Below are 20,667 nucleotides of genomic sequence, written 5' to 3'. Positions count from 1 at the left end.
CGGACATCTGTAGTTTTTTAAAGCCGCTGAGTGATTCTGGTGTGCAGCCAGGGTTGAGAACCATTGGGCTAGACCAGAAGATAGAAAAAGGAGAAATAAAGCGATGCAGTCTCACTCAATTAGATTATCGGTTATAAAACACCATTAACTCATCTTTGGCCTGTGGCTGTCTCACAGGGGTCTGTCTCTAGCCCTGGTCACCCCCAACTTAGGAACTCATTCACAGATGTTCACCCTCCTCAACACAAGGGCACCACAGAGGGAGGAGAGTCCCCTTTCCTGCCTCCCGGTGCCCTGCTTATGAGTTTGTTTTCGTGAGTTCATATAAATACCTACCTTTTCCCTGAGTGACTGACACACAAAATGACCACCCCCTTCAAGAGAGGCCATGCCTGGTCACAGAATCATGGAAATCATCTGGCAAATTCCAGCATGGTCTTGTAGGCTTGCGTGCACGCGCGCGCGCACACACAGCACAGCAGGGACATCATGCCCCAATCATACAGCTTCCCCTCATTCCTCTTCCACTAGACTTGGGAGAGAGGCGGGGGTGTGCAGTAAGAAGGACCAGTGGTCCCGCTGCGTGACTGAGAGCCCAGCACCAGAGCAGTCTGCGGAGGAGCTGGTGGGATCTTTGAGAAGGGAGATTTTAAAGGGCGGCTAACATAAAAAGAAACAAAATTGAGTTATTTGTAGTGAGGTGGGTGGACCTGGAGTCTGTCACACAGAGTGAAGTAAGTCAGAAAGAGAAAAACAAATACCGTATGCTAACATATATATATGGAATCTAAAAAAAAAAAAAAATGGTTCTGAAGAACCTAGGGGCAGGACAGGAATAAAGATGCAGACATAGGGAATGGATTTGAGGACACGGGGAGGGGGAAGGGTAAGCTGGGACGAAGTGAGAGAGTGACATGGACATATATACACTACCAAATGTAAAATCGATAACTAGTGGGAAGCAGCCACATAGCACAGGGAGGTCAGCTCGGTGCTTTGTGACCACCTAGAGGGGTGGGATAAGGAGGGTGGGAGGGAGACGCAAGAGGGAAGAGATATGGGGATATATGTATATGTGTAGCTGATTCACTTTGTGATACAGCAGAAACTAACACACCATTGTAAAGCAGTTATACTCCAATAAAGATGTTAAAAAAAAGTAAAAATAAAGGGGGGCTTAGAGAAACAGGGTGGCATGTGACCCAGGGCAGCCAGCCCTCCTTCTCCAAAGACTGGCTGTTTCCATTCTCTGGGTTTCACTGGCTCAGGCCGTTTTCCCAGGGACACACTTGGGTCTTCTAGAACATTCGGGTCTTTGTTTCATCTGTCCTGGGACCGTCCCTGGGTTCTGCTGAAGCCCTCCAGCCATCACTGTTATTGTGGTTTGATAGCCTTGCTGTTTCCTGAGGGTAGTCCTTGAAGTTAAGGACTTCAGGGCCAAAGGGAATTTAGGGAGCACAGAACTGTGCTTGCTGGGAGCTTTCAGCCGCCAGTTTCTTAAGATCGTTCCTCGAGGCAGAATATGTTTGTTTGTTTGCTTTTTCATAGCTTCTTCCTTTAATTAAATTTATATTTGGGTGGTTAGATGGGGGTGGGGGTGGGAGGAGAACTGTCTGAGGCAGTAGAGTGGGTGGAATGGTTTTCAGGCGTCTCAGGCAAAAGTAGGAAAAAGGAAAAGTAGCTCTCCTCAGTCTGACTCCATACAGCAAGCAGTCTGTCTCCTTCTGTCCAAATTTTATTTCCCCTACAGTAAGGATATCCAGTCACCAAATGATCACCTTGAGATTTTATTGATTCAATATGTTGAATAATAATAATAGCTAACACTCACAAGGTTTCTGTAATATGCCAAGCACTGTTCTACATGCTTTGTATTAATTCATTTAATTATTATGACAACCCTAAGTGATCAGTATGATTTTACTCTCCACATTGTATGGATGAAGGATCCCTACAAGAGATTAAATAACTTGCCCGAAGCCACATAGCTGGTACATGCAGACCCTGGATTACATTGCAGGCAGTCTAGCTCTAGAACCCTTGCCCTTAACCAACCTGTAAAGCCTCTTATGATCTGTTATACTGTATTCAGTAAGTGCCATATTGTTTTAAAATACTTGTGACCTTGTTGCCCATCTTTTAAAAACTCTTATCACCTTTTATTTAATGCGGATGGTCTAGGGACCCCTGGGGAATCCCTAAGGCCCCTTCAGGGAATATGCAAGATAACTATTTTCAAAGTAATAGTAAGATACTATTTGTCCTTTTCACTCTCATTCTCCCACGAGCGTTCAGCAGAGTTGTCAAGAATTTCATGACCTGTGATATCACAACAGATTGAATACCAAAACAGATATGAGAATCTAGCTGTTTTCTCTTAAGCCAGTTGTGTGAGAGTTTTGCAAAAATGTAAAACAGTGCCACTCTTCTCACTTTTTGTTTTGTTTTGTTTTGTATTTTAGAAAATCATGTTAACACATAATGGGTTTATGGGGGTTTTTTTTTATATGAATGAGTAAATAAATATTTGTCACATTTCTCTCTAAAATTAATACCTATAGCCCTTATAAACAGAAGCTCTTAAACAACTTGTTTTTAATGTAAAGAGATCCTGAGACCCAAAAGTTTGAGAATCACTGATTTAATGTATAAACCCTTGCTTGCTCTTCAAGTGTGGTTCATGGTATAGGAGCTTGTTAGAAATGCAGAATCTCGGGCCCCCCCCGCACACCTACTAAATCAGAAACCAGTTGTAACGAGAGGTGATTGTTTGCATAGTGAAGGTTGAGAAGCATAGGCATAGAAGCTATGGACAAAGGCACTCTGCGACTCAGTGACCCTGGCTGAATTTCAGTATGGTGGGGCTTTGGAGATTCCTGCCCCCAATGCTCTACCACCAAGGATCTGGGTGAGGTCTCCTCACCTGAGATTCTTCAGTCCCGCTGTCTCTTCATTGGCTCTCCTACTGCACAAGACGGTTTTCACATCCCCATCAAAGTCAGCAGCCCCACAGCAGAGTTTATGGTCCTCAAACTTGTGTGCATCAGAATCACCTGGAGGACTTGTTAAAGGCCGGGCGCTGGGTTCTGCCCCCAAAAGTTCTGATTCATAGGCCTGAGAATTTGCAGTTCTAGCAAGTTCCCAGGTGATGCTGATACTGTTGGTCTGGTACCATGCTCTGAAAACCACTGGTCTGTAGACAGTAGACTGAGAAGTCAAGCAATGTTTATTCAAGTTGTTACATAATTACATCAAGCCCATATAATTATGGGAGCGATGTCTTAAACTTCCACATTTTCAAAACCAAACTTTTAAAATACAAAATATCTCAAAAATTCAAATTTTCCAATTTTACTGGGGACGCATCTGTATCTTTTAATAAATGGAAAGCAGTAAGAATTCAGGCAGGTCCCAGATCATTTAGAATACCCCTAGTCTCTTAAAACAGTAGGAAAGGGGCTTCCCTGGTGGTGCAGTGGTTGAGAGTCCGCCTGCCGATGCAGGGGATGTGGGTTCGTGCCCCGGTCTGGGAAGATCCCACATGCCGCGGAGCGGCTGGGCCCGTGAGCCATGGCCGCTGAGCCTGTGTGTCCGTAGCCTGTGCTCTGCAACAGGCAGTAGGAAGGCTAAGGTTCAGCTTCCTTCTTTACTAATTGCAAAATCACCACAAAATTTCAGTGAGGAGACATAAATAGCCTGTGAAATTCATTTATCTCCACTTTTTAAACTGATAACATGCCATTTGTCCACTTGGTCACAGAGCTGCTTAACCCCAGAAACCAGTAACAGATGAGCGTGGACCAGTGAATTTCCGTCCCCAGTCATGAGATACATGGTTAGAGCCATTGGATTTCCTCTGATCAAAAGCGGCCATAAATCCCTGGCCTGCTGTTAGTTCCCAGGCTTGTAAACCCAGTGCTGACTACTGATAAGAACACTTCAGCGGGATTTGCTGAACTAAACAGGTGTCCGATGAAAAGTGTATAATCCTTGAAGATTATTTTTCCCTAGAAGCAGCTAGTTACTGCAAACCCATATAATCCAGATAGATGGGATTTGGGAGTACCTTGCCAAAGTCTGCCCTTTTGTTCATATGGTTTGGCTCCAGGTGGTAGAAGAAAAAGGTGTGCAAGGGTGAGGGTGGCTGCCTTTGGGAGGGAAATCCTTACCTGTGCCTACCCCCTTGCTGAAGAACATTATTCCACTCTGGTCTAGTCTAATATTCTTTAAATATTACTTGTTTAAAAGGAAGGAATGTTTCATATTAAGCAAGGGTTAACCTTGCATTTAATATGCTGGGAGTTCAGCTAATTTGGGAATTTAGGCTGCGAAAACAAATTGTGACCTTGTCCAGATAGTTCCTTCCTTATCCTAATGGATCTGACTACAGGAAGGCAACTCTCTACCACTTTTTTTTCCAACCCCTAGGAGAGAGTTAACCATTTCAAACATTAGAGATCAGAGGTAGTTAACATGAGGACTGATTATCTTACTACAAGTAGGTCAGACTTAACAGAGGTGAGGTTAAATTTGGGTCCCATGCAATACAGCCTAGAAACGTTTACTTTTTTGCAGACATCACCTTATTCTTACTTTCCCTGTAAGCAAATACCTTGATAATCTTTTGAATATAGTGTGTGGTCCATACACTGAAACTCAGACCTCACTTTCCTTTGGGTAAGTAGTTCCAGTGAAGCAAAAGCAGCAGCTAGTTTCCTCGAGATAGTTATCAAGATAGTTGATGTGTGGATGAGGTTTATATGGGCCAGTCAGCTTTCAATTGCAAGTCTCCTGATCACAGAGTAAGTGCTGTTCACCAGCACCTCTGGCTCACAGACGATTTAAAGGGAATAATTTCACCAGCGATTAATTATACTACAGCTACTGGGATTTGTCCTCCAAACATCACTGTTTCCAGTCTGAACAGCCAGGTTTCCCCAGGGGTAGTTCAGGTTTTCTGATTGAAAGTATCCTGAGTTAAGGAAAGGTGTTAGAGCACCACGGGAATCTATTCACCAGGGGTGTATTGTACTTGTTTCAGATGCTTCAGGATAATACACCGGCTTCCAAGATAAGTGCTTTTTATTTCCCTGCATCTTAGATCAATTATTTGGAATCTTTTTGGTAAGTTAAATTTAAGAGCTGTAACTTAAAGCACCACATCTCTATAATCACTCAATAAGTAAATGTTCTTACCAAAAATTATGATGTCAGGGGGCTCTATAGTGATGATTTAAGGAGCCTGGAAAAAGTAGAAGGAAACAAAAGATGGCAAGAAATTAATTATTTAAAACATTCCATGTTATGGAGGTCAAGTCATGAAGTGCCACCAGCTACAGCTTTTTTGAGGACAAGTGCCTCTGCTGCAGGTAGACTTTAAATCATGTATTACATCAACCTTGTGCACAAATGGAGTAGAGGAGACATGGCACAACTTTTCCTGCTAAGCTACTGTACATATTTTAACATATTACCAGTGATTGCAGTTAATTCGTAGGGAACTAGAAATTTGTCCTTGGTCATTTTGGTTGTTGAAATGGATTCCATTTAAACCAAAAATTTCTCCTTCAGGAGGAGACTTCGTGGGCTTACAAATGGCTCTTAGCATAAGTGTAAGTTCCTTCCACTGGTGTAAGCTCCTTGAGGGGCTTGTGAGTCCGAGAGGAGAAGGGAAAACTAACTGCAGGCAGTGCAATGATGCCTTCGGACAGTGGTGTTGTGGGGTCTGTAATGTTGGTGCCCATCATCCCTGAAAACCTGCTTGATGTTCTCTGGCTGGAGTTTGGGTTTGCAGTTTTTTCTCTCCCGCATCCAGGAAAGTATCACTTCCTGGCAGGTGTTGGTAGCCTTTGCAGCCTTCGCTAGCACAGTACAGACGTGTTCGCTGTCAATGTCCGGTGGGCTCGGTGTACGTGGGCTCGGTGGGGCTCAGTCATAGACCACAGACTGTGTCCAAGGGAGTGTCCCAGGAGACAGCCACTTAACACAGTGGGAGCAGCAGGTGCTGAAAGGTCCATGCCTAGATGCTCTCTCTCCACAGACTCCAGGTTGCCTGAGAGTTCCAGGGGCTAACCCATCTGGTCTCAGGCCCTGAGAAGGTATATGTCATTACCTCAGGGTGTAAAAGCTTGCACTGTGTAAACTACCTTTGGGAGGGATTCTGGCTGCTTTCTCTTAGCCCAGTGTAGGGATTGTGGGAAGAGAAGACAGAACAAAGAAATACATGTGCTTCCTGCGTAAGGTTGCTCATCACAGTGGGGACATAAGGTAGGGAGGGCACATACTACCTTCTGACCACTTTGGTTGTACAGAGCTTTTTTCTGCTGGGCTGGGGTGGTGGCAGGGGGTGCTTTCTGTCCCCAACTGTGGGGTTCAGATAAGAACCAACGAGGGGCTAGGGAATTTCACAGTCACTGCAGGAGACTTTTAATGGCGGGGTCTCTTGGACAAAAGTGGATAGTCCCACATCCGCGATACTGTGGCTCTTTTTCCCTCCCCTCCCCCCCACCCACTGCCCCAGAAGTACAGAGCTGGGACCTCCAGCCGACGGAGTAAATTTCTCAGCATGTGCCAGGCACTTAGGGGGCAGGTGACAGATGTGCCAATTATCTGTGTTCTGAAGTTTGGGCACACTTTGTACTCTGGTGACAGAGAGCTCTTCTTCACATTGACAGGGCACGATCTGGGCTGGATTCTGCACGGTGGCCGTCAGCGTTAGCATTCCTGACATACTGCTCTTGAAAGCCTTGGTGTGCAGCCGAATGACATGTCCACAGTGGTGTGACTGTCAAATTTTGCGGTGCTTGTTCGCATTCAATCAAATACTTTGCACTTAAACATGAGTTAAAGAGACAAGTCAAAAAGACTTCAACAAAACCTAAAGTTAAATATATGCCTATCCTTTATAATAGTGTTCAGATTAAAACCATCAAAATGCAAAATGTTGTGGTTATACCGCTCCAGGGTCAGAGTGAATTTCTTGTTCTATATTTTTGCATTTACAGTGATTCTGAGGCAGGAAAATGCATCAGAGGCATTGATTTCTTCTAACAAAAAATCCAAAATTGAGAAAATCCTTGAAAATGCGGCCATTTTGAAAATGTAGATAAAGAAGAAAAATGCTGAAGATTTGGGTGGTTTACAGAGCAGCATGATTTTGTAATTGCTGCCACCTACTGTATGTGGTTGATGTTTGTTTAAATTTAGGAAGTTCATGAAGGTGAGGCTGTTGAAATAGATAATTAGAGCAAGGTAGACATCATTAGTTTATAACATTTCTTCTCTACTCCATAAGTGGCTCTTAATTACCGAGACAGCCGCCAGCTTTCATTCATTACCTTCAAGTGGGTTTAAAGTTTTCTCATTTTAAAGTTCCTTTGCCAAGGAACCTTCACAGCAATGCTGTCGAGTGCACGTTCAGAAGCATACCGTGCTCAGGGCTTTCCTGAGTTCACATGAAACAGTGTGTCTTAAGGAGGTTGTTTTGCTTTAATTTGTAGGAGCAACGGTTGGATTATAAATTAATTTCCATGAAAGAGATGAAAATAGAGCTAGTGGAGCTGATATGAGTTGCAGCAGTTGACTTAAAAGACATTCTTTTATTAGTCCTAAAACAAAGCTTCAGATCAGCCGCTAGTTAAATGTAACAAGCAATATAGGATCTCAGTCAACAGAGGCCCTTCTCTTTTATTAAGACCCAGCTGTCAAAGGGTCATTCGGTCCTTCCTGTGGAAAACAACTTGCCCATTAATGTTTGGGGTGGTCCCTCGACAGGATTTCTGAGTGAGTGCCTGACATTTAGTTTTTGAAAGGATCTAAAGCTGGGGAACTTGGACGTTGAAACTTATCAGAAGTAATGTGTTCAACCTTAGCTTCGTTAAATATGCCACAGTGTATGTCGAATGCTGCCACCAGCTACGTGCGTGAATTGACTTACAGGGCTGCTATAAAAGATTCAGGAGCATAAACTTCATGGAGATCAAATCACTGTAGCTGGGAAGAGACTATACATAAAATTAATGCACTTCTCTGATATGATGTTTTAACCTTGTTGCTACTTATATTATTTCAAGTGGCCCCTGTTCCAATGTCTGAAAACACCACAGTGAGGTCCTCTTTTGCTTTTTCTGCCCTAGGCTATTTGCTTTCTAGAAGAGAAGGCCAAGCAGGATCTCCTGAAAAGCCACTCTCTGATCTGGGCCGTCTCTCCTACCTGGCCTACTGGAAGAGTGTCATCTTAGAATATCTCTACCACCACCATGAGCGGCACATCAGCATCAAGGCCATCAGCAGAGCTACGGGCATGTGCCCACATGACATCGCCACCACGCTGCAGCACCTCCACATGATTGACAAGAGGGACGGCAGGTGAGTACTGGTGCCCTGGGGCGAGCCGGCTGCCTCTTAAGCATCTTACATCAGAAAGGGTCCCTAAAGTGAGGTAGATTCATTCCAGTTAAAGATAAGAGGTTCCCCAACGTATTATCAAAACCTTTCTCCTAAAAAGAAAACAGGAAATGACACTTTTTTGCTGCCCAGATTTTCAGTTTGCTGTACCCTTTCATTGCTGAGCTTTCTGGCTTTTCCTAACCCAGATAATATTAGTGCTGGCATACATCAGTATGTGAAGGTGAAATGAAATTTCATCTTTTGATTGCACTTTGTTCTGCCTCCTCACATTACAGGTTTGTCATCATTAGACGGGAAAAGTTGATATTGGGCCACATGGAAAAGTTGAAAACCTGTTCCCGGACTAATGAGCTTGATCCAGAGAGTCTGAGGTGGACCCCAATTTTAATTTCTAATGCTGCAGTTTCTGAAGAAGAACGAGAAGCTGAAAAAGAGGTAATTCGGCTTCATCAGCCTAAGTTGTGTAACTTCAATCTTGTAGCATTCTGAAGCTCAGAAAGTCATTAACATCATTGTCAAAAGCTTGGTTATCTAGAGAGAGCTCGTGAAATGATAGGGCACTAATTTATCCTAACTGAGGTTGCGTGGTAAGACATGATAATTTTATTGAATTGAGTATGAAAAATGAAACATTTATCATTGATCACAAAGCAGCATTTTTCACTACTGACAGCATGTAATCAGATCAAATTTGGTGCTGAGCTCCAAGGCTGCAATGTCAATCGATTCTTTGTGTTTATGAACTTGCTTAAAGTGCTCCATGCCAGTGAGCATGTAATGTAGTGATAAAGGACTCAAACCAATTCGCTGCATCATTAATACTGCTAAATATCCCATGAAACCCAATCTTCTTTGATTTGTTATCCTAACTGATGCAAAAGAGTTCTGAGATGATGCAGCTGGAATGCTGCTTGGCTGGCTGACTATCCTGATCAGAAACGACTTAAGAGATCCTTTGCCTTTGATCCTTAGAGGCTCTGGCTCTGTAACTGCCCTCTCACTGGCCCGCTATTTTTACCCTCCCCCCTTAGGCTGAGCGGCTAATGGAACAAGCTAGCTGCTGGGAAAAGGAGGAGCAAGAAATCCTGTCATCTAGAGCTAACAGTAGGCAATCACCTGCAAAAGTACAATCGAAAAACAAATATTTGCATTCCCCGGAGAGCCGGCCCCTGGCAGGGGAGCGAGGGCAGCTAATGGAGCTGTCTAAAGAGAGCAGTGAAGAGGAAGAGGAGGAGGAAGAGGAGGAGGAGGAGGAGGAAGAGGAGGAGGAGGAGGAGGAGGAAGAGGAGGAAGAAGAAGAAAATATTCAAAGCTCTCCTCCAAGGTTGACTAAACCACAGTCAGTTGCCATAAAGAGAAAGGTATGTGTCTGTTTAGATTTTCTGTCTGAGTCAGTTTCAATCACATCTTATTTGTCATTGCAAACATTCTATCTATTAGTATTTGTTTCACTCTCCATTCTTTAGATGTAATTTATTTGTATCCAGTCCCACTGATCAGGTATCATCATTGTTTATCTTACAGTTATGATTGTGTTTATTCTTTGTGGTTTGTTAGTGCTGTGACAGGAAACCAGGGACAGGCAGGCTTGCTAGTCTGGTAGTTACTGCCACCTGCTGGTTCATAGGACTGGAGTAAATCAGGCTATGCGAACAGAAAAGGGCCCAGGGGAGCACTTAAACCACCCTTCAGTGAATTTCGATGAAAACAGCAAGGCCGAGAGAGGATAGGAGACTTGTCCAAGGTCACACAACTCTTTAGAGATGGAGACAGAACCAGATGAGTGCTCAGACTCCAAGCCCAGCACTCCTGATGCTATTTCTTGTTCTTGGCATAGAATTGTTAGAAGGTATTTTAAGCCCTTCAGTTTAATGCTATTTTGCATTTATGCAAGTACACATTACTGAAATGTCTCATATCTTAGTAGCCTCGTGGTTTCTCTAGATACACATACCCTGTGCAGAAAGTAAAAAATTGATTTTGTCTTTAGGTAACTGCTCAAGCCAGAGCTGATGTCTTTGTCTTTAGTATCTGTCTGTGACATAGAGAGGGACCAGACACTGCAGGATAGCCAAGACTAATAGTGACAGCACAAGTTAAGGCTGTGCCCCAAGGCCACCCTACGTGGTGTCTGTCAAAGAACCTGCTGTTCTGACTCCCAGCTTGGCGTGCCTTCATCTAAGCCTGGCAATCTTCTAGTGGAAGGGCAGCTGTGGGGAGGTGCTAGAAAGGAGCATCCCATAGAGTGGACTTTAGGCTTATGAATAATATTTTGATTTCTTACAAGGAAAATGTATTCATGCATTATGTATACAACAAAAGAAATTTGTTTTAAAAACATCAAAAACCAGAATTATCCAAGGCATGATAAATGCCTACTGTCATATAAATGGACTCAACCTAAAGAAAACCAGTTCTGTGTATTGGCTATACTTATGTTTGGGAAAATTCTAATGGATTAGGGAGAGAGCAGGCCAGCTGGGGGGATTAATAATTATAAGTGTTAAATTACAGAATGTGACTGTCAGGATTTATATGTGCACTTCAGTGAACATTCAGGCAGTTAAAAATGTGAGACACGGGCTTCCCTGGTGGCGCAGTGGTTGAGAGTCCGCCTGCCGATGCAGGGTACACGGGTTCGTGCCCCGGTCCGGGAAGATCCCACATGCCGCGGAGCGGCTGGGCCCGTGAGCCATGGCCACTGAGCCTGCGTGTCCGGAGCCTGTGCTCCGCAATGGGAGAGGCCACAACAGTGAGAGGCCCGTGTACTGCAAAAAAAAAAAAAAAAAAAATGTGAGACACAATAATTCTTGGATACAGTTTACTTAGAGTTTGAGTTTTAACCAAGCATATTGAACCCTTCTTTGCAATGTATTTCCAATAATTTTTCAGACCCATTATTGACAGATTACATCTTAGCAGCAAATCTGCCTGTTCTTATATTTGAATTTTGTATCATTGAGTACTTTTTGCTTGGGAAAAAAAAACATTTTATATTTGCAATTATGGAGAGTCATTTGTGCCAACCCGTAGTACAATTAGAAAAAAAATTATATCTTATGTAAATAAGACACTTTCCACATGTCTTTAGATTTTCTTTAGATGCCATCTATGTTGAAATATTTTGGGGAATTCCCTGGCGGTCCAGTGGTTAGGACTGCACGCTTCCACTGCCAGGGGCTAAGATCCCACAAGCCTCGTGGAACGGCCAAAAAAAGAAAAAAAGTAAAATTATCAGTGATATCCCTGCAGCCACCAATATATGACTCTAACATTGTAAACAGACTAATTCTTTCTTCAAGTACCCTTTCTTCTTTTGCATCATTCCTGACGTCCTATGAAATGAGGAACAGGTAGGCTAGTCTTGTACACCATCATATATCTTACAGTGCTTTGCACAGAGTAGGTGCTCCTTGAACAGTTATCAAGTATTAAAATGAGTGACCCAGTGGCTAGTTGATTGTTGAAACATTTATAGAAACATTGGTGTCCATGATGACTTAATCACTATGGTATACAGGATTTTGAAGCCAGCAGGTACTACTGGAAAATACATGCTAGAAAAGCAAACCTTAGCTTTTAAAACCTACAGTTCAGCTGCTAGGATGTTCCCTCTCAAAGCATCTGCTTGAGTAAACAGTTGTTTTATTTGGAAAGCACTTGCCTCTGTAGTAGGAGCCCGAGAGGGATGTTAAACATCAAATGGAAGGTTAAGTACAAAGACATTACAGAAGTTTTTGCGTGTAAGAGTCTCAGACACGCGTTCAGTACATGTTTGCTGCATATCGACTCAACACTGTAATTTCTCATGAGCTCTGATGTATTATGTTTGGCATTAATTTCAGAGGCCTTTTGTGCTAAAGAAGAAAAGGGGTCGTAAACGCAGAAGGATCAACAGCAGTGTAACAACTGAGACCATTTCAGAGACGACAGAAGTACTGAACGAGCCCTTTGACAACTCAGACGAAGAGAGGCCAATGCCACAGCTGGAGCCTACCTGTGAGATTGAAGTAGAGGAGGATGGCGGGAAGCCAGTGCTGAGAAAAGCATTCCAACATCAGCCTGGGAAGAAAAGACAGACAGAGGAAGAGGAAGGAAAAGACAATCATTGCTTTAAGAATGCTGACCCTTGTAGAAGTAAGTGGAGGAATTATAAAAACCTTACCCTTGTGAATATCTGTCTATTATTGCCAAAAAGCAGGCACCTGAATTCTACCCAAAGGCATTTCTGAGGCTGTACCGACCCACCAGAAATAAGTGCTCATCTGTCCTTTCTCATTCATAAAAGGTTCTATCCCTTCTTCCTGGAATTGGATTTTTATGTTCAACAACTTTAGAAGTTTAACATAGTCCAGAACATTCCTCTAGGTGCGTTCATCTTACTTTCCAGAAATTGGCTTATCCTCCAAAATTTTGAAGTCTGTCAATAAGAAACACATTGCACTTCCTTGATTCTAATATGTACTTTTTTTCACATTTAACATTTCTGAAATCAGGGTATATATTATTATTGATGTGAGCATTGAATGCAGTAGTTTCTTTCTTCCTGAAAAACAAATATTAGTAAATTGATGATGTGTCCTATAATCAGTGGTGTCTTTGGATATGTTCTTATCAAGAATCATCTAAAACCTACACACACCATCACTATTAGCTTTGATAATATAGGATAATGTGGAAATCAGGAGATTATCCTTCCTTTCAAATTACTGTTTTACAGTTGCTATTGGCAGGGACACCCCACCCCATCTTCTAAAAAAAATATTAAACACCATTGACTCCTGTTTGATGCCCTATTTAAAAGAAACCATCCCTTGCCTGTCAGGCTGGGAACTTGAGCTCCCAGCTGAATCGTGAGGATTTGTGGGACAGTCTGTACTCTACAATGGAAATGACTCTATTCAAAACCTTACTTTATTTCAGTCTAGAGAACAGGCCATCTCACTTCCCTGGAAACCACAGGTTATCACTCCTGCCTTTGAAAAGCCACTGTTTTAAGAACATGAGCAAGCAGCTCCTTGACTTTCTTAATTAACAAGAATACTATTGCCACATACATACTTCGCTGAGGCAGTGACATTTCGCCCTGGGTATAGAGGAACCAAGCCTTGTTTGTTAGTTTCCTTAAACAAATAAACATACGAAACAACTGCAGAAAGAGGTCATTTTTTGGTCTGGAATTTGAGCCTTATTTCCACTTCTTAGCTGTCTTCTCGGGAGCCTGTACATGAATCATCACTGCCTTCATGCTCCACTTTGTGCCACTTGCCTTTAAAAATTCCAAGTTGCCATATTATACCTGATTCCTTTCAGGATCTTCTTTCTTAAAAAATAATTATTGGAAAGCTCATCTTCTGACTTAGAGGGGTTTCCTACAAATGCTGATAGGTCTAGTAGCACGTGGAATAAGAATGTGGAATCCAAGGTCATTGGCATGCCTGTTGCCTGTCCATACGTATAGACATATGAACTTAGTGAGATGTCTATTAACTGGAGATTGTACTTTGCACTTTGGAAGGAATCAGTCTACAGCACCGTATCTTTTCAGCTAACCAAATTGAATGCAATACATTCAGGTAAGTTTACATGTAATCCTTTTATTACATAAATGAGCTAAGAGTTTACCCTGTTCTGCACTGATAGGATTAGATATCCAATCTGGCAAAAGGGATCTCTGTTCCACACTGATTATTAGATCTTGTTTTTGTTCTCCAAAATAGTGTTTCTAATAAGGCTATTTCTCTTTGTGAAGCTTTTCCTTTAAATTGACCCCTCTAGGAGATTAGTATAATCTTTAATTTTATAAATATCTTAAGACTTGGGTGTTTTATGTTTGTATTTATTCATATATTTACTTGTTTGCTTGCTTATATTTATATAAATATATTTATAATATATAAATATATTTACATATTTATTTATATTCATATATGCATATAGGTACAGTAAAAATAAGATTAGCTGAGCTAAAATGAACTTGACAGTTATGGTTTGCTTCTTATTTAATATTCAAACCATACCATACATTTGCACATTGATCCAAAATGCAATGTGGATAGAATTAGTGATAAAAAGAATACCTGTATTTTAAATGTTCAATAATTTCATGGTAAATACATTATAGTTTGTGTCATCCAGAAATGATGATCCTGGAGTAGATTACAGATGTATTTATGTTCTGGTTATTTAGTTATTTATTCATTTGTTTCAGAGGTACATAGTTTATTTTTATGCCAGAGAGAACATTCACATCAAAGTAAATAATGTCATCTGAGATCATTTCAATCCAGTAAATGTCCACAAGCTGAAGTTCACTTTCTCAGGATAAATATGCAAGTTAGTTCTATTCATTTCTCCAGTACAGTGGTGATTGGGATCTGAGCTAACTTTAACCCTTTCCCCTGCATTTCCTAATTTGCAAATATTCAAATTGATTCTCTTTACATTGTGGAATTCCAGGCTTTTGTATCAGACAATGTCTTGTTTGTCAAACTCAAATACGTTTATTATAGTGGCCTGTATCCATGTGCTTCCTATAAAAAGCACAGCTTTCTGTTAAGAGTGGGTTGTGTGTGGAGGTGTGTGGTGTGCGCGCCATATATTGTTTTCCGGGCCTAGGTTATTTACTCCATTTATACCACAATATTATTCTGTATTAGGTTTGACTGTGTCGTTAGCATCAACTCTTAAAATGCTAAATTGAAAGCAGTATGTGCTAAATTGTTTAGAAGAATAAATTCAAGTTGTTCATGGTGATGCTTTCTAAGATTTTATTTTCCTTCCTCTCTCTTTCTGTCTGTCTCCTCACTAAGACAATATGGATGATGATGCAAATAACTTGAAAGAAGCCAGTAGAGACAATCCTGAACCTCTAAAGTGCAAACAATGGCCAAAAGGAACAAAGCGTGGTCTATCTAAGTGGAGACCAAACAAAGAGAGGAAGACTGGATTTAAACTGAACTTGTACACCCCACCAGAAACACCCATGGAGCCCGATGACCAGGTAATAGTGGAAGAACAGAAGGAGACTCCAGCAGACAAAACCAGCCCCGCTCCCACCAGGACTGAGGAGGAGGTCAAGGAAGCCGTGGAACCCCTGCTGTCTGGGGACGAAAACAGAAGGGAGGAAACGTGTGCACCTGTAAGTCCAAATAAATCGCCAGGTGAAAAACCTGAAGACGATCTAATCAAACCCGAGGAGGACGAGGAAGAGGAGGAGGAGGAGGAGGAGGAAGAGGAAGAAGAAGGAAATGTAGAAAAAGACCCCCGTGGTGCCCAAAGCCAGGAAAAAGAGGAGCCAGAAGTCTGCACGGACAAAGAAGACCCCGTGCGTTTGGATGACCATGAAGAGGAGGAGGAAGAGGATGAAGAGCCATCTCACAACGAGGGGCATGATGCAGACGATGAAGATGACAGTCACATGGAGTCTGCCGAATCGGAGAAGGAAGAACGCCCAAGAGAAGGCTTCAAAGAAGTGCTGGAAACCCAGGAGGCTTTTTTAGACCTTAGTGTGCAGCCTAGTCATTCAAACGCAGAGGTCCTAATGGACTGCGGCGTTGACCTTACAGCTTCGTGTAACAGTGAACCTAAGGAGCTTGCTGGAGCCACTGAAACCGCCCCTGAATCTGATGAGGAACCCGCAGGAGAACAGGCACAGGAGCAGGACCAAAAGAACAGTGAAGAAGTAGATTCTGAGTTCAAAGAGGGAAACACAGCAACCTTGGAAATCGACTCTGAGACCGTCCAAGCGGTTCAGTCCTTGACCCAGGAGAACAGTGAACAGGACGATACCTTTCAGGATTGTGCCGAGACTCAAGAGGCCTGTAGAAGCCTACAGAACTACACTCACGCAGACCAAAGCCCACAGATCGCCGCCAGTCTAGACGACTGCCAACAGTCAGACCACAGCAGCCCAGTTTCATCCGTCCATTCCCACCCCAGCCAGTCAGTACGTTCTGTCAACAGCCCAAGTGTCCCTGCCCTGGAAAACAGCTATGCCCAAATCAGCCCAGATCAAAATGCCATCTCAGTGCCATCTTTGCAGAACATGGAAACCAGTCCAATGATGGATGTCCCATCCGTTTCAGATCACTCACAGCAAGTCGTAGACAGCGGATTTAGTGACCTGGGCAGTATCGAGAGTACAACTGAGAACTACGAGAACCCAAGCAGCTATGATTCTACTATGGGTGGCAGCATTTGTGGAAACGGCTCTTCACAGAACAGCTGCTCCTATAGCAACCTCACCTCCAGCAATCTGACACAAAGCAGCTGTGCTGTCACCCAGCAGATGTCCAACATCAGTGGGAGCTGCAGCATGCTGCAGCAGACCAGCATCAGCTCTCCCCCGACCTGCAGTGTCAAGTCTCCTCAAGGCTGCGTGGTGGAGAGGCCCCCGAGCAGCAGCCAGCAGCTGGCTCAGTGTAGCATGGCTGCTAACTTCACGCCGCCCATGCAGCTGGCTGAGATCCCCGAGACCGGCAATACCAACCTTGGCTTATATGAACGAATGGGTCAGAGTGATTTTGGGGCTGGGCATTACCCACAGCCGTCAGCCACCTTCAGCCTTGCCAAACTACAGCAGTTAACTAATACACTTATTGATCATTCATTGCCTTACAGCCATTCCGCTGCTGTAACTTCCTATGCAAACAGTGCCTCTTTGTCCACACCATTAAGTAACACAGGGCTTGTTCAGCTTTCTCAGTCTCCACACTCCGTCCCTGGGGGACCCCAAGCACAAGCTACCATGACCCCACCCCCCAACCTGACTCCTCCTCCGATGAATCTGCCACCGCCTCTTTTGCAACGGAACATGGCTGCATCAAACATTGGCATCTCCCACAGCCAAAGACTGCAAACCCAGATTGCCAGCAAGGGCCACGTCTCCATGAGAACCAAATCGGCATCTCTGTCACCAGCCGCTGCCACCCATCAGTCGCAAATCTATGGGCGCTCCCAGACTGTAGCCATGCAGGGTCCTGCACGGACTTTAACGATGCAAAGAGGCATGAACATGAGTGTGAACTTGATGCCATCCCCAGCCTACAATGTCAACTCTGTGAACATGAACATGAACACTCTCAATGCCATGAATGGGTACAGCATGTCCCAGCCGATGATGAACAGTGGCTACCACAGCAATCATGGCTACATGAATCAAACGCCCCAATACCCTATGCAGATGCAGATGGGCATGATGGGAACCCAGCCATATGCCCAGCAGCCAATGCAGACCCCACCCCACAGTAACATGATGTACACGGCCCCCGGGCATCACGGCTACATGAACCCGGGCATGTCCAAACAGTCTCTCAATGGGTCCTACATGAGAAGGTAGGCAAAATGGGCAGTCACAAAACCCCTGGGCATCACTCTCGGATTGATCTGCACAAATACCTTCGAAGAGTACGATTTCAAAACCAGCAATTGGTGTGAATGCAAAAACATTTGTTGGCACCATTTATTTAAAAAAAAAAAAAAAGCTGTATGCAGCAGAAAGCCTTATACAAGTTGTTTTTCTTTCTTCTTTTTTCTTTTTTTTTTTTCCTTTTTCTTTTTTGGTACCTTTGTTTCTGTTCCTTTTATATGAAATTCTCTGCAAAGGAAGGCCTCTCTTTGGACTACAGTTTGGAGCCAGCCACTTGCTATGCCTGCTTCCATTAAACAATGTGGATATCAAGCCCCATGCCCCAGCCCACCCCCAATTATCTGTTTTAATACTGAACCTAGAGTTTTTTTTCTTCCCCGTCTACTCCATGTAAATGCCTTTAGCATTTCAGTTATTGTATATTTTGTTTGAGGTGACACTTCAGCATGCCGCTAATGTCTTTGTTAGTGACAGTGCATTTTGTAGTACTGTACAAGTGTTGTGCTAACGGTAAGCCATTTCTTAAGTTTTTTGCCTTGATTAGGGTGCCCTAATTTGAGGGTTTAAAAAAAAAACTATATTTTTGTTAATTATAAAACTGTAAAGAGCTATAAAAGCTATTCCCATTTGGTTAGTCAAAAGGGTTTTATTGCTAAATGTTTGGTGTAAAGTTGAGACCCTTTTCCATTTTGGTGACAGATTTCTTTGGGGAAAAAAAGGCAGCTTTCTGTTTTATAAATGCAGACTTCTGTTTATTGAATGAAGCATATCTCAGTGTTTATCTGTCAGGTTTTGAAACATTTCATATATGTCCAAATACTTGGCAGGATTTAAAAAAAAATAGTGAATTTGGTGTAAAGTTGCTATTTTATGGAAATGCCTCTAACTTTACATTTTCATTCCATCTGTAGATTTTTCTATCTTTATAAAATATTGGAGTTATTTTTTAAGGAAAAATAGAGAAGTAGCTTGTGAATAGCTCAAACTAAGCTTACAAATCGCATGTAAAAAAGCAAAAAAGTTATTTGTGTCTGTTTATATTGCTTCCTTTTTTGTAGCCTTTGTACCTGTACAGGGTGACTGTAAGGGCCAAGCAGGAGAGGCGTAATCCTTGTATAAAATAGGAGCCAGCGACACTCTTGTATTTATCTGTTCTCTTTTTAGTCAGTCACTTCAAGAAAAAAAAACAAAAAAAACAAAAAAAGCTGTACATTTTAACATAAAATAAATTATGATGAGCCATTTTTAGCCTCTTGTGTCCTGTCATATTATGATTGATAGAGAATGACCAATTGAACTGTATCATGTGTCACATCTCAGAACACATACACATTTTGGGAAAATAAATTATTTAGTGTAAATCAGAGTTAAGAGGTTTTCTGATTTGTTTTGACTTTGTGGGAGGGGGTTGGCAATAAATAAGAGTAATATCTAATAAAACCATCACATATACCAAATACCTATTTAATAAATTAATTTATAATGGATTTTAATGCTTTTCATGAAAGTTTATTTTATGCTAGTGCATACCTTCTGTATGCCAATCATTGTCTTTAAAATAAAGTGAATTTGTTTTTTTCTTTTTGACTTTGATCTTCATTTGCAAAGGGATCCTGCCCAAATACCCAGCTGCCTCATTTATACAATCTGTATAAACTCGCCTCAGGGCCTAGTCCAGTGGTAGCAAACTTCATTTTTTTAAAGATTAATACAAAAAACACCCAATTTGGACTTGTATGTTTGAAAAATCATTTTCTTGAAAAAGGCGTGAAAGTTTTGCTCTGTTGTGAATGAGTGATTGGATGTTATTTTTTAGAATCTAAAGTTTAGATTTAAAAAAAAAGAAGTTATTGTTCACAAACGTTATCTTACAGCATTCAGAGAAAGTTCTGTCTGACTGTTAAAACATTTACTTATTCAAGTGACCGGCCTTGAAATGAATGCTTGACTTGGCACCCATGTGGAAAGGAGGACAGTACATACAGCCCCGAATCATAGGTCCCAATGGAGGGAGGATGCCCGGCAGGGTTTTGCCTTCTGCACTCACCCTTATTATCTTTTCCCACAGTTACGAAGCAGTCTGGGCTTAGTGTCAAGATTTTATCTTTTGGTTCCTTCTCCCCACAACTGCATAGCCAGTGGGGGGAATATCTGTAGTGGCTGAGGAGGGCTTCCAAGAAGACACGTCTGCAAGGGCTGTCATCACCACGAGGAGAAGAGAAGCTTTAAGGTGCTTTGCTGGTAGGAAAGGAAACCTCTCATCCCCCTCCAGAGCGGGAAGCGATGGTGTGCTGCCTGTTGGAATCAACTGCTGGCATCTGTGTGGAAGCTGCTGAGGATCTTAGCAGCCCAGTGGATCCACACCTCAGGCAAGAGGCCTGCCCCAGCCTGGACGTGGGGGTGGGAGCGGGGCGGGGGTGAACCTGGTAACCAGCTGAAGAGAAACCACGCAGAACCTCCCACAGGGCCCACCTTGAAACCTTCTCATGTTTGGTCTCCTCTTGGGTTAAGTAAGTTTCTTTGGGAACTGAGATGGTCCTCTGTTCCATGTGTTGCAATGGCTTATAACCACACGCTTGTGGTCTGTGTGGGGCATCTGGGCTCCCCCCACTCTGCCTGCCTCATAGTCCTCCCGGGAACTTGAGGACAAGTCCCAGTCACTGCCCCAGACCTGCCGCACCATAATTTAAGAACAGTACTGGGGACTCCTTGTGTTTCACAGGCTCCCTAGGGATTGCGGCATAGCCAGAAAGGGGAGCCCCTCTGCTGGCCCAAAGTCCTAATGTTCATTGACAGAAGGGAAAGGCTTGGTGTAGGAGGGAAACTGCTGATCTGAGGTGGCCTCAGATCACCCTGCCCGCTGCTCTGCACTTCCTTACTCTCACTTA

General features: G+C 42.9%; 1 protein-coding gene across 7 annotated transcripts in view; it reads left to right on the top strand.

Moving 5' to 3' along the window:
- Positions 1–18,288, top strand: part of KAT6B (lysine acetyltransferase 6B) — a 226,513-nt gene extending 208,225 nt beyond the window's left edge. For all 7 annotated transcript variants that reach the window (XM_082854691.1, XM_082854693.1, XM_082854692.1 and 4 more), the window contains 5 exons: positions 8,136–8,367; positions 8,685–8,844; positions 9,441–9,770; positions 12,255–12,546; positions 15,222–18,288. In XM_082854691.1, coding sequence (XP_082710817.1) covers positions 8,136–8,367; positions 8,685–8,844; positions 9,441–9,770; positions 12,255–12,546; positions 15,222–17,749 — 3,542 coding nt within the window. In that variant the 3' untranslated portion in view covers positions 17,750–18,288. The remainder of the gene's footprint in view (positions 1–8,135; positions 8,368–8,684; positions 8,845–9,440; positions 9,771–12,254; positions 12,547–15,221) is intronic.
- The last annotated feature ends 2,379 nt before the right edge of the window (positions 18,289–20,667 follow it).

The sequence above is a fragment of the Leucopleurus acutus genome, assembly GCF_964270905.1.
Source record: "Leucopleurus acutus genome assembly, chromosome: 14".
NCBI classification, from domain to species: domain Eukaryota; kingdom Metazoa; phylum Chordata; class Mammalia; order Artiodactyla; family Delphinidae; genus Leucopleurus; species Leucopleurus acutus.
The sequence above is the reverse complement of the archived record's forward strand: the minus strand, read 5'-3'. Positions and strand labels throughout refer to the sequence as shown.